Source organism: Hevea brasiliensis, chromosome 1 (genome assembly GCF_030052815.1).
Source record: "Hevea brasiliensis isolate MT/VB/25A 57/8 chromosome 1, ASM3005281v1, whole genome shotgun sequence".
NCBI lineage: Eukaryota > Viridiplantae > Streptophyta > Magnoliopsida > Malpighiales > Euphorbiaceae > Hevea > Hevea brasiliensis.
This window is the reverse complement of record NC_079493.1, coordinates 115,768,536-115,782,158: the sequence shown is the minus strand read 5'-3', so window position 1 is coordinate 115,782,158 and position 13,623 is coordinate 115,768,536. Positions and strand designations below refer to the sequence as shown.

Here is a 13,623-nt window from a genome sequence, read left to right as displayed (position 1 = left end):
TGCAGATTGCTAATTCATTGCTGGGTCTGAAAATTAGAACCACTCCACACAGGACATTAGAAGAGAAAGAAAGAAAGAAATTCCAAAGCTAAACTAAAAGAAACCAAATTGAACTACTGAAACAATGACAGCTGCTTGGCTTGTACAGATTCCAATGGAACTTTTTCGTATTCTTATCACACAAAGAAATGAGTTGGCAAGATGTGAATAATTATATGGGAAAGCAAGCACTTGAATTGGGATGCTGCTTTGATACCTTTTAAAGATTTTGCTGCTCCACTTCATCAGCAGATTTGTTTCACATTATCCTCATGTATATAGCACACTCTCATGGATGGGCCACCCTTTGTTAGTATTCTCTCGCAAGCTCTCTGCAGATTTCTTTAGAAAAATGGGAGATTCCTGAAATCTCCTCTCCAGTGAAATCTATAATAACAACCCCTATGCCTATCAAAACAGGCCATGCCTATCTTACAATGCCTCCCTCTCTCCCAGCCAAACTTCCCTTTATTGATTTTCTTTTTAAGTGAAAAACTCATTCAGAAAATGAAGTTTACCTTTCTTGCGTGGTTCTTCATCTGCTTGTGTGGTCATGCCATGTCAAACATGGCTGATGAAGGCAAACCCACATCAAAACGGGAAGATTTCAGCCTCTCAGAAACTGATAAACAAGGACAAGTTCATGGTAGGGACTCATTTTGTCTTCATACAAGCAATTTCTCATCTCAAACACTAAAAGTTTCTATCCTGCAGGTCTAAACAGAACTCAGAGATTGAATGGAGAAGATGAAAGAAAGGAATACAAGGGAAACCATGAACTTTTCCACTCAACAATGAAGGGAAAGAAAGGGAAGGGAGTTTACGGGGGTGCAAACATTGTTCACCGCCCACGCCATCGTGAAAGAAATGCTGCAATATTAACAGCAAAGCCTTCCTTCTTTGTGTCAGCCACCATGTTGTGTGTGAGTTGGGCTTTGGTTCTCATGTTCTTCCCCATTTTAAGTTAAATTAGGCACAAGATGGACATGAAATTTTGATATCTTTCTTGGTGCTTAAAGGTACCGTTTTGGTGTAGCTTTTGGCAAGCATATCCTTGAACTACTTCGGAATTTTGATATTGTTAAATTGTTACCTTTTGTTTGGACTGGGAGGTTACGCTGGTAAGGGAAAGTAAGAGAGGATTTTAAGGAAATTTTACTTTGTTTGGGAAGGAAGATTGGGAAGAGTTAAGGGAATTGAGAGTTTTTGGGAGGTTATTTGGGGGGTTTTCCTTATTCAACCCCCCAAAACCCTCCAATTTTCAACCCATTGGGAAGGGTTAAAAAAAATTTTATTTGTTGATTTCCTATTTTGTCCATATCAATTTTAGAAAAAGTTCAAATTATCTCTTCTTACTATAAAATAACAAGTTTTATAAAAAGAATAATTTTGTAATTTTTATATTTAACCTTACCTTCTAATATCATCCATCTAACAAAATAAGAATATAAAATCTTCATTTACTTTACCTTCCTCTCAAATATAAATAAAATTATTATCTTACTATCATGTCATACCTTCCTTTACCTTGCCTTACTTTATTAAACTTCCGTTCACCCTATCCAAACGAACCCTTAATGTCAATTGGTTTTGTGGTTATTTGTGTGATTTATTAAGTGTTACTAGCCAACTATATGTTGGTTTGGCATTAAGCAACTTATAACACTTTCCAAAGGTTGAGACTTCAAGTCCTTTGTTTTGTAATCCCTTCAATGTAAATATTGAATTTTTGTCTTATAAATGTTTGAGTTAGCCTAGCCCCGCGTAGCTTGGTGACATTAGGCACTTCCCGAAACCTGGCCAGGCCAAGCTCGAGGCTCCCAATCCCCTTTCCCCTGTACCTTGACAAAAAAAAAAAAAAAAAATATTTGAGTTGAACCCAAGCTTTATTATTAACTGCAATATCTCCACTATTCATGTTTATCACAAGGAATGCTAACCACCATCTTTAATAATAATTAGTCACTTTTAACGCTTACTATATTATTGATTCACATCATAAAAGAAAAAGTAAAATTTAAAATATAGAAAATAGATGATATGAACTAATAATATGACGAGTGTTAAAAGTGACTGTTATTGAAGATAGTGATTAGCATTACTCTGTTTAACATATATGTCAATATTTTTTATGACTTAAATCCAGTCTATCATAAATTCAAGATTCAAAATGTATAGTATGACCCACTTAATAAATACATAAATTTCACATATTTATATTTTAGATTCATAATAAATTAATTCAAAGCAAAAATTTTCACATATGTCAAATGTTATCACAATAACTTTAGTTTATAAGTAACCTCATAAAATGCAACAACATGATTACCCTTATTAAATTAGGAATACATTTTTTTTCCTTCCCAAAGTCCATACATGCGCACAGATGTACAACAATAGCCCTCTCAAAGGGACGTTTTAGTATTCCTCACATTAATTAACCATGTGTGAAAAGGATTGAAGGTACAAAACCACCAAGGAAATTAAAATAAATAAACAAAAAAATTTCTGGTGCTATGTGGAAGTGCCTTGGCTTGATTTATTGGGAGCAGTTCAATTTCTTAAATTTCATAGATGAACTTCTCAAACAGTTTCATGTGTTCAGATTGCAATGCAATGGCTACTGATAAGCTCCCATCGTTGGTTGGGCTGGGCAAGATGAAGGATAGACCCTCGTATGGAATCCCACCAGGCCCCATAAATATGGGTCTGCCCCATCCAAAATCTGCATCATGGATGGGCAGCCTAACCCAGCTAGTAATCCCAAGATTTGGGCACTTAAAAGTATGTGCTCCACGAACAAGAGCTGATAAATCAGGCTGAAGCTCAAGGTAATCAAGAGCTGACCTTAAGTAATCGTTGTCCATGCGAACCAATGCATCATGAATCCTGCCTGCAGCGTACCAGGTTGGCTTTGATTGTAGATCACCTGCTGCTGCAATTGGTGTTGCTGTAAAGATCACATTGCCAAAGTAACCAGGTGGAAGTTGGGGGCGCAATCTGGACCTTCCATCAGTTGCGATGTATAACTTGGATTCTTGATCATCTGCTAGTCCACGAGCCTTGCAAGTAGATCTCCACACATGACCTGCCAACATCTCATAGGAGCTATAACTTATAGTGTTTCCATCTTCCTTTGCCCTGGCTTTGAGTATGTTAAGCTGAACCCTTGTCAACTTGAAAATGGAGACTGTTGTGCTATCTGGTTTCAAGTTTTCTGCAGGAACTTTCAAGGCTGGAGGAGGCTGGTACTCAATGTGGTGGAATGCAGGCTGAGGTGGGTCTCTGGCACGGAGGAGGGTGCGATCAATGAAAGGGGGAATGGTAATATCAAGACCACGAGCCATATCTGACCATGTATTAACGAAGTGAAGACCAGAAAATCCATCAGCCGCATGGTGTTGCATACCAACACCAAGTGCGACTCCACCACATTTGAAGAACGTCAACTGCAGAGAATCGAACCAAAAGCATGCTTAGTAACCACATATATAATCCTTATACAAATTTTAATACCAATTGACTTTTAATAAATATTTAACTTTTTTAATACGTAATGAATAAGTAATTAACAGAAATAATAAACTTTAACTCAATAGTAATTCATTTGTTCTTAATATTGTTTAATTTTAAAAATTATAAAATTTTAAGTAACAATTCAAATCAAATGAACCCAGAAAACAAAAGTAGGGTTAAGGCAACAAACTTTACTTGTCAATTTATTGGTTTAGAAGTAGAAGAGGCATAATAGCAAGAGAAATTATTGCCTAGATCTGATCCATCATCAACCCAAGATATAATCATGTGAAACCCATGTATTTAATTAGTGAGTCTCATTATATATTTTATATCTGATGTTCATGATAGATTAGATTTAAGTAAAAAAAATCTAAATAGCAGAATTAAATATTAGGAAATAAACATGCTTAGTAAAGCATCTAGAAGTTGAACCTTCTTCCTATTTATTGAAAGTCAACTAATAATAAGTGGATTTATGGGACTCTTCTTTAGTGATCGCCAAAAGGGCAACACGACTAAACTTGCTAATTTATTATGCTTAATTAATAGATACTGACGCATATTTTATTTTCAATGTCATTATATCTGTGCTACTGTTCTCGCATCCCTTAACCAACCAAAGAAAACCAGAGTCCACACAATTTATTCTTAAATTAATCACTCCAAGTTCCAAGTCATGATGGCTATAAATAGTACCAAATCACTATCAAACCAAAATGAATATTCATCATCTTCAAACAATTTTGGCAATTTTATAATAATGTATAAAGGTGCCACCGAATTTCATTTATGAGAAGATAAAAGACTAAAGTCCCTCGGTTCTCTAGTCCAACCATGACAATTAACAAGAAGCATGTTAATTATAATAAATTAGTTAGCAAGTTAGCTAGTCTAGTTGTAAAAGATTCAGTCAGGTAGTTGACAAGTAACCAATGTTGGTTGTGAAGTTTGCATTTATAAATGAAACAAGACACACAATGAAGTCAGTGAATCATTTTTCACATTCAATCCTTAGCTGGAAAGAGCATACGTAATGCCCTACAATAAGAGTCAAAGTTATCTTTCAACCAAAGACTCTAACATAGCAACTGTTCTAGGAGTTTGGATTAGAGAAACTCACAATTTTTTATTGTGTTTTTCAGGATTTTTTCTCGTGTTTATTTAGAATTTATTATTGTGTTTCTTAGTTCAGATTAAATTTTATTTGAACTTTATTTTTTCTTTCGTCTTATATTTACTTAGTTTTTATGGCTTTTAAGCAAAGAAATTCATTTCAATTTTTCTTTTTAAAAAAAAGGCACACATAACAACTGCTCAACGATCTTTAGAAAAGAGATTGCCCAGAGACCAAGCAAAGCTTATTTGCGGTTGGGAAAAGACCCAATAATAGTAATATATGAAACTACTTCATTTAATGGTCACGGATGATTTTAAACTTAATAATATGGCTAAGCATTTATGAAGATTTAAATGTAAACATAAATTTACACCTTCCTCCACTAGCATGACACCCTCTAAAGGGGTTCTTTTTTGGGATTTTTTTTTAATTTATTACAATTAAAATGCCATAAAAGATTATAAAATACTCTTAGAGGATATAAAAATATTATTCTCTCTTAAAAATTGTAAATTATCTTTATAATATAAAAAATAAAAATACTGATGTATTCCAAGGCACCAATAGTTTAGCTCAATTATCTCTCTACTTAGTAGATCTAATGGGGTGTTTTGTAGGAGGTCAACAAGTTATTAACTTTTAACCCTTACTGGCAGGTTAAATATTAAAGTCTAAGTTAATATTTAACCTTAATATTTAATTCTTAATTTTTTAATTTTCATCGAAAACGCCCTAAATTCAACACCCGTAACAAGAAATTTAGATATTATTTTTATTTAATAAAAAAAACCTACTTTAAATTATGAGACTTTCACTTTAAAAAAAAAAAAATTATTATATAATGATAACATGGTGTTTATTAGGCAGCCAATCTTCCCCGAGGTATCAAGATCAATAATTAATAGTACTGTGTAAACAGAAACCATATATGGAAAATGAAATGCATAAACGGAGAAAATAAAATTTATATTGCTTTAGGTTTAAATGTTTTTTTTTTCTATATGTCAATATTCAAAAAAAAAAATTTATATGTATATATATATATATATATATATATATATATATATATATATATAAAGATAATTCAATTAATTAATTATTCCGATCAGCACATACCTGCAAAACCAAGAGAGGATAGGTAGATAAGCCGCCGGAGTAATCCACGGTTGGAATAAGCTTCTTGAGTTCCAAAGTGGGAGCGAAATCGCCGAAGTCATCGATCACCGAGCTTGTCTCCGCCACAACAAACAACACTCCCTCCGCATTACAATCAATCTCAATACGACCATCCTCGTCTCTGCGCAACCGTCCGGCCATCGGGTAAAACGGAACCAGGGCCTTACTCAGGGCTTCCTTCACCACATTTGGATCGAAGAAGTTAGGAGCACCAGTCGGTCTGTAGAAGTAGACGCTCGGGGTGTGGAATCTCGGCACAACAAGGTCGACGTTCGCGTTCCAAAAAAACCGCCGTGGCGTCTCCTCCGCCGGCTGCACCAGCGATGACTCCTTCACGTTGATAATCATAATTGCAGTTGGTGGGTTGCTAGTGGGTCCTACACGCGCAGAGCACTTTGACTGCGGTTTGTTTGGGTGGAAACAAATAAGCAGACGGAAACCTGTCCTTCCCTTCCCAAATCCAATAAGTTAAAAATATGAAAACCCGTACACTGCAATAGAATTGAAGACAGGTACGAGAACAGAGGGAAAGGATATGATGCAGACAGAGGAAAAAGAGGGGAAGATTTAGCTGTGAAGTGGAAGGAGGTGTTCGGTACGGAATGAGAGATGGGATCGAGCGATGGGAGATTTGATGATAAACTCCAAAATGGAGTTGGTGACAGTATGGGGTTGCGTTGCGAGGCTTCTTATAAAATAAGAAAAGTTTGAGATATTAAATATATTTTTCCTTTTTCTTGTTCTGTCACTCACCAACCCCCGCCTACTGACGTTGACCAGTCATCAATTGCCACGTTTTCCTTCCTCTCTCGTTGGACCGCATCCAAGTTTTTCCTTTTATTTTTTCTTTGGAGCGAGAGTGTTGACAAATTCTAGCGAGCCCATTCCCTGTGAAAAATTAAAAATAAAAATTTCTAGATTAATTTTTTATTTGTAATTTAGAATAAAAATAAAAAAATTAATATTTTATTTTTAAAATTAAATTTTTTATTTTTCATTTTAGGCTCTATTATTTACAGAAAAATATTTTTTTATAAGAGGTGATTTTTTATAAATTCAGTGATTTAACTGAGTAACATTGGCACATTACACTCTGAGAAAAGCTTTTTAGTGCGTGGATTAAAAATGAAAGTCTTTAAAAATTGGAAGGCTTGGAAGAGCTAGCCAAATAAATCAACAAAAATTATTTTTCATATGAAAATGATTTTCACCATTAAAAAAAAGTGATTTATCTTTTAAATTTTAATAATTTTATTAAAATGTGAAAATATTATATGTTTATATATAATAATTAAAAATATTTTTATGAAAACTTTTGTTGAACAATTTTATGAAAAATATTTTTATATATAAATTATTTTTTATAAGACAAATAAAAATTTAAAAGTTTAATTTCTTATAATTTTAATATCTCAATATTAAACTAAAATTTTTTATTATAATTTAAATTCAAAATCACACAATTTTAAAAATATATCAATATCACTAAAATAAAACTTATTAACTCTTCATTTTCTTTTTATTGTCATCTAACTTAGGCTATATGAGGAGGAATCTAATAATTTTTTCATATAAATATTTAATTTCAAAATTATTTTTTTTATTTAAGATAAATTTAAATCTTGAAAATCCCATCCCTTTTAAAATTTTTATTTCAATGAGATTATGTAATAATTATTTAGTTTATTATTATATAATTATTTTACCATAAATGGATACGTAGCATAAAGAAATTGTCAAGAGTTGGATGAGATTAGTGGGTATGATATTAATGTTGCATTAAAGCATGTAGAGATAACCTAATAAACCGAATTAGTTCGTGATTTTGGTGCATTTGGCAAAAGAGAGGGACGTTAACCTAAAACGGAGGCAGAGGAAATTGCACTAATTAAGGTCATTAATGATATAATCTCAAAAGTCCTTCAATGTTGTTGTATTACAATATCTATTTTCATTTAATCTTAAAATTATGGATTTTTTATTTAATTATGAGTTCACTTCTTATTCATATACAGATAAATAATTTTATTTTATTTTATTTTGAGTAGAGAATTGAAAGAGTGATAATTTAAATTTGAGTTTGCCAAGAGAGTGATACTCCTTCTGTCATTAAATCAAGTTAGATTATGTCAATTTTATTTAAATTTTATAATTTAGCTGTAATTTTTAAGAAAGTATTTTTTGTGAAAATATTTTTATTATTTAACTACAATATTAAACTAATTATATATACTTATATTAAATTATAATAAAATTATCAAAATTTAAAAAATAACCCATCATCATTTTCTTTAAAAATAACATAATTTTACTTTTGACTAAATTAACATTTTTGTTGACTAGAAAAATAATTTTCGTTCACCAATTTCTTAAGCACCCCAATGGCTAGAAAATATGGAAGCAAATGGAGTTTAAGGATTCATTTGTTTTACTGAAATTAACTTATATAAGGAAAATATGGAAAATATTTTCTAAAAAATATTTTTTTATTAAAATATTTTTATAATAATAAATTAATAATATGTATTTATTTTACATATATATAAATATGTTCACATTTTAATAAAATTATCAAAATTTAAAAAATCGAAAATGACTTTTTTTTTTGAAAAATAAAAATTATTTTTTTTAAAATGACTTAATTTTTTCTTTGATTAAAAAAATATTTTTTATTGACTAATTTTTTTAAGTGTCCTAAATATCATAAATATTTTTTATAAAACAAAGGAACATAAAATGTATTAAATTTTAATTAAATACATCTAAAATGGCATTATACATTTAAAAAAGAAAAAATATTCAATTTTATCCTACAATTATAAGAGAAAGTTCAATTAACTATTTTCAACTTTTTATCTTAAATTTATTTAAAAATCAAAATTTATTGACTAAATTTATTAATTTAAATAAAAATAAGAAATTTAATTCCTTATTTTTTTAACTAAAAAAAGTTGCATTTTTTATTTTTTTATTTTTAATTTAAATTAAATTTAAATTAAAAATTTTAAATTAATTTAAATAAAAAAATTAGTCAATTATGTAGTCCATCGGTTACAACAAAAAGGATGATAGTGGGAAGTTGGCGAACGGCGACAAAAAAAGAGTCGGAGAAGTCTTGAACCATAAACCAAACCTCGACAAGTGGGTCCATTTTAAGTAGACAACGTTTGGTAGAACGTACCAGCGACTGTCACCCATCTTAGGATATCTTTTTTTTATATGCGTGGGTCCTACTTTGGGGTTGGTGAGAACTAATAAGTTTTGTACTCGTCCCTCATTTTAAGGTGCTGCTGACGTCCTTGCTGCAAACTTGGCAACGACGCAAAATTTTATTATTTGAAATTATTTTTTAAAGTTTTTAAAAATAATTAATTTTACTTCCTTTTATTTTTTCCTTTAATTAAATTACTCTTTAATTTTTTAATTATATTAAAATTAATTATTTAATTTATATATTTTTAAAATTATATAATTTAATTTATTGTACTTAATTATATTAATTATTCAATTAATTCACCTATTTTTGTTGATTTATCTGTACTCAATAAAATTAAAAATATAATAAATAAAGAATAAAAATATTAATAATAATAAATAAGTAATAAAAATATTTATAACGGTAAAAACTAATGAAAGAAAGTGTATATTATTATATCAAAGTTTTGAAAAAATAAATGAAAGGTAAAAATGTATAATAAATTGTTTTTTGAGAAAATGGAATAAAATTTTTTATTTTTTTAGAAAATTAATGAAATATTAATTATTTTTACAAGTGTTTTAAAAAGAAAATTTTATCAACTTTATTTTTTTGGAAAATTAAAAAAGTATTAGTTATTTTTTTTCCTAATTTTACCTTTATTAATTATTATCCCAATGCATTTATCTTTTTTTATCACTTTTTCTATTTTAATTAAATATAAGAATACTTTAATTAATTATTAATACTTTTATAAAAATAAAATTATTTAAATATTTCTTTAATTCTTATACAAAAATCTTAAAGGTATTTCTTTAAATATTTCTTTAAATATTTCTTTAATTATTTCTTTAATACAAAAATCTTAATTATTTCTTATACAAAAAATTATTTCTTTAAATATTTCTTTAATATTTATACAAAAATCTTAAAGTTTGCAACAACGTCAAGAGTCTTATATTGAAAAAAAAATATGGAATGTAAAAGTTTATTATCCTGTTGACCAATAATTTGTAAAGTAATATTTAATATTTTAACTCTAGTTAAAAATATTTTGCTAGTTAGTGGCATAGTTTGATGTTTAGATTTTGAGGTAGTATTTTATTAAAAATTATCTCTTTAATTTTTAGAAATTGTAAGAATATTTTAATAATTATTAATAAAATGATACTATTATTTTTATTTTTAATTATTAATTTAATAATTATTTTTATTAAATATTTTTATTTTAAATTATTATATAAATAATTAATTATTAATAATTAATATTTAATAATTAATAATTATTAAAATAATTAATAAATATTAAAACAGTTAATATTATTAAGTGAATGAATAATTAATTAATTAATTTTAATCCTTTAAATAATAATTAATCAAAATTAAAATAAATCAATGTTACACTTGACGAACTTTTATCCTGACACATTCGTTTGCCTTGGTCCACTCAATATATATATATATATATATATATATATATATATATATATATATAAAGTAATGAAGTTTTTCCTCATTGTTGTTAAGTGTCATTCTAAATTTTAATATTATCATGTGACATTATAAAGTAAAAAAAATTTTTCTTAATATTATCACATCATTCTAAATTTTAATGTTATTTCATGGCACTTATCATATAAAAATTATTATATTTAATAATTATAGTAATTAATGTAAGTAATTATTATAATTACTATTATCATTAAATATCTTTACTATTATTATTGTTACCATAATTTTTATAGCTAATTAATTAAAAAATATTATATATTTTTTAAAAATTTTATAAATTTCTCATTATTCTTAAATTTTTAATTATTTCATTTAATTATAAAAATTTAAGAATTATATATTTTAAAATTAATAAGATAATTTAAAATTATATAATAAAAATAGTCACGTTGAGTTAAATATTTTACTTTTTTATTCTTTTTTATATATTTAATAAATTTTAATTTACTTTAATGTTATTTTATTTTTATTTATCTTATTTTAGTGCGTATTTAATAAAGACATATTTTCAATTATATATTGAATGCTATATATGTAATGAATTATAAAAAAATAAATAAAATTTTATTTTCATAGTTATGAAAATAATAAATTTATATTAATATTCTATTTTCATTATTTTTTATACTTTTTATAGTATAATTAATAAATAATTAGTATTATTACTTTGGTTAATATTAGTCATGTTATATTATTTTATTATTATTTAGAAAATTTTTAAATTATATATATATGTGCCAAGTAATTTCATTAAATTTTCTCTATTTTTACTAATTAATTATACTCAACTCAACTCAATTCAACTAAACCTTTATCCCAAAAATTTGGGGTCGGCTATATGGATTCGCTTTCTCCACTCTAAACGATTTTGGGTTAAATCATCAGAAATGTATAATGCTTCTAGGTCATGTTGTGCTACTCTCCTCCAAGTCAATTTAGGTCTACCCATTTTTTTTCTTTCTATCGTCTAACCTAATGTGTTCTACTTGTCTAACTGGAGCCTCTGTATGTTAACGCTTCACATAACCAAACCACCTCAATCTCCCATTTCTCAACTTATCTTCAATTGGCACAACTCCTACATTTTCTCTAATACTCTCATTACGAATTTTATCTAGTATAGTATGGCCACTCATCCACCTTAACATTCTCATCTCTGCAACTCTCATCTTAGATACATACGACTCTTTCAGTGCCTAACACTCATTACCATATAATATAGCCGGTCGTATGGCTGTACGGTAAAATTTTCCTTTTAACTTATTGGGAATCTTACGATCACATAAAACTCCTGTGGCACGTCTCCACTTCAACCATCTGGCTTTAATCATAAAGTAATTTTATTACATTTTAAATAAAGTAATCATAGAAATCGCTATATATATATATATAAAGATTTAAATAGGTATTTTAATTAATTATACTATAAGTTAATTAAAAATTTTTATATTTTTATATAGAAGTAAAATTTAAAAAATAAAATGTAAATATGATTACATAAAAAATTTAATTCTATGTAAGGATTATTAATAAAAAAAAAGTTAAAATATTAAAATTATGGAATTTATCTTTTAAAAAATAGTATGTGTTTTTAATATTTATTATATTAATAAAAAATAATAATATTTTAAAATTTTAATTTTTATGAAACATATTTATCTTATATAATAAATTTATATAAAATGATAATAATTTTTGTGAAAAAATTATTTTATAAAAAATATATTAAATTAATAAAAAAAATTTACACTTTATAAAAATTTAAAATATAATATTTTTAAAAAATAATATAATAAAATATTATTTTTAATTAATAATAATGTTATATATTTTCATTATTAATTCATTATTAGAAATTTAATATATTTTTTATTATATTAATAATAAAAAATTATATTTATATATTTTTTAAATAACATTATTTTCTCATTAATCTAATTAATCTAATATATCTTCTGTAATTTAGATACATAAATTACGAGATAAAATATAAAAATTTCATAAAATTTAAATTATTTTTAGAATAAAATAATTTTATTATATTATGAACAAAGCAATAATAGAAACTGCTATTAATATATATATATATATAAAGAATTAAATTGATATTTTAATTAATTACACAATAAGTTAGTTAAAAATTTATTATTATAATAGATAAAATTTTTTTCAAATTAAATTGAATAAAAAAATTTTAGTTAAAAGTTAATTTAATAATAATAATTTATTATAATTAAAATATAATTAAAAATTAAATTAAAAAATAAAAATTATAAATTATACATTCACAGCGTAAATATTATGCTAGTTCAGTTCTATAATAGTCACGCGAGGTCACCTGCTCGCATTATGGGTGAATTAATCGGCAATAAAATGTCAGTGTTCTCATTGAATAGGAATTTCATTTAATATTTTCAAAAAAAAAAAAGAAATTCGTTTAATGCTGTAAATAAATATCTTTTTACTAAGTATTTTAAGGGGAAAAATGCATTTTTTTTTCATTAATAATTTATTTATTTATTTATTATTATTATTAAAATTATTATTGAACAAATTATATAGTTAATATATTAATATATATTATTAAAATTAAATTAAATATATTTTAATTATAAAACTTTTTTAAAAAAATATTTTTAAAATTACACTTTTTTAAAAATATTTAAAATTCAATTACATCATATACTTATTGAAAATTTTTAATTTAATTTATTTTTAATTTTTTATTTAATTTAATTTAAAATTTCTAATTTAAACTCAATTTAATTTAAAAATTAAAAAAAAAAAAAATTAATCATCATGATTTTTTTATTTAAATGAAGAAATTAAAAAATTTATCTCATAAATTTTAATTTTTAAACTAAAATGAACTTAAATTAAAATTTTGAATTAATTTAAATAAAATTTTGAAAATAAATTAACTTAAAATTTTTTAATAAATATAAGAATTAAATTAAATACTTTACTTAAAAAAAAATTTAAACCACTGCTATTATTGATTGATTGATTTCTATTTTTTATTATGATCGGACCGATTTCGAGATTAACTTGGACCGTGGCTCTG

General features: G+C 26.0%; 2 protein-coding genes across 2 annotated transcripts; one reads left to right on the top strand and one right to left on the bottom strand.

Annotated features, from left to right (window-relative positions):
- The first annotated feature begins 327 nt into the window (after nucleotides 1–327).
- Nucleotides 328–1,796, top strand: LOC110642619 (uncharacterized). Its single transcript, XM_021794729.2, has 2 exons — nucleotides 328–685; nucleotides 754–1,796. Exons 1-2 carry the CDS (start codon nucleotides 463–465, stop codon nucleotides 1,005–1,007), a joined length of 477 nt encoding a protein of 158 aa, XP_021650421.2. The 5' UTR covers nucleotides 328–462; the 3' UTR covers nucleotides 1,008–1,796.
- Nucleotides 1,797–2,312: 516 nt separating this feature from the next.
- On the bottom strand, nucleotides 2,313–6,535 carry LOC110642610 (shikimate O-hydroxycinnamoyltransferase). Its single transcript, XM_021794711.2, has 2 exons — nucleotides 5,792–6,535; nucleotides 2,313–3,488 (listed from the first exon to the last, which is right to left on the bottom strand). The coding sequence occupies exons 1-2, from the start codon at nucleotides 6,197–6,199 to the stop codon at nucleotides 2,601–2,603; spliced, it is 1,296 nt and encodes a 431-aa protein (XP_021650403.2). The 5' UTR covers nucleotides 6,200–6,535; the 3' UTR covers nucleotides 2,313–2,600.
- Between the last annotated feature and the right edge of the window lie 7,088 nt (nucleotides 6,536–13,623).

What these genes read in the sequence shown, in the direction of transcription:
- LOC110642610 (XM_021794711.2), bottom strand. Translation starts at nt 6,199, where the DNA reads ATGATTATCAACGTGAAGGAGTCATCGCTGGTGCAGCCGGCGGAGGAG. An exon ending in ATCCTCTCTTGGTTTTGCAG is followed by an intron (nt 3,489 to 5,791) that starts GTATGTGCTGAT and finishes GATTCTCTGCAG; the next exon opens with TTGACGTTCTTCAAATGTGG.
- LOC110642619 (XM_021794729.2), top strand. Translation starts at nt 463, where the DNA reads ATGCCTATCTTACAATGCCTCCCTCTCTCCCAGCCAAACTTCCCTTTA. An exon ending in TAAACAAGGACAAGTTCATG is followed by an intron (nt 686 to 753) that starts GTAGGGACTCAT and finishes TCTATCCTGCAG; the next exon opens with GTCTAAACAGAACTCAGAGA.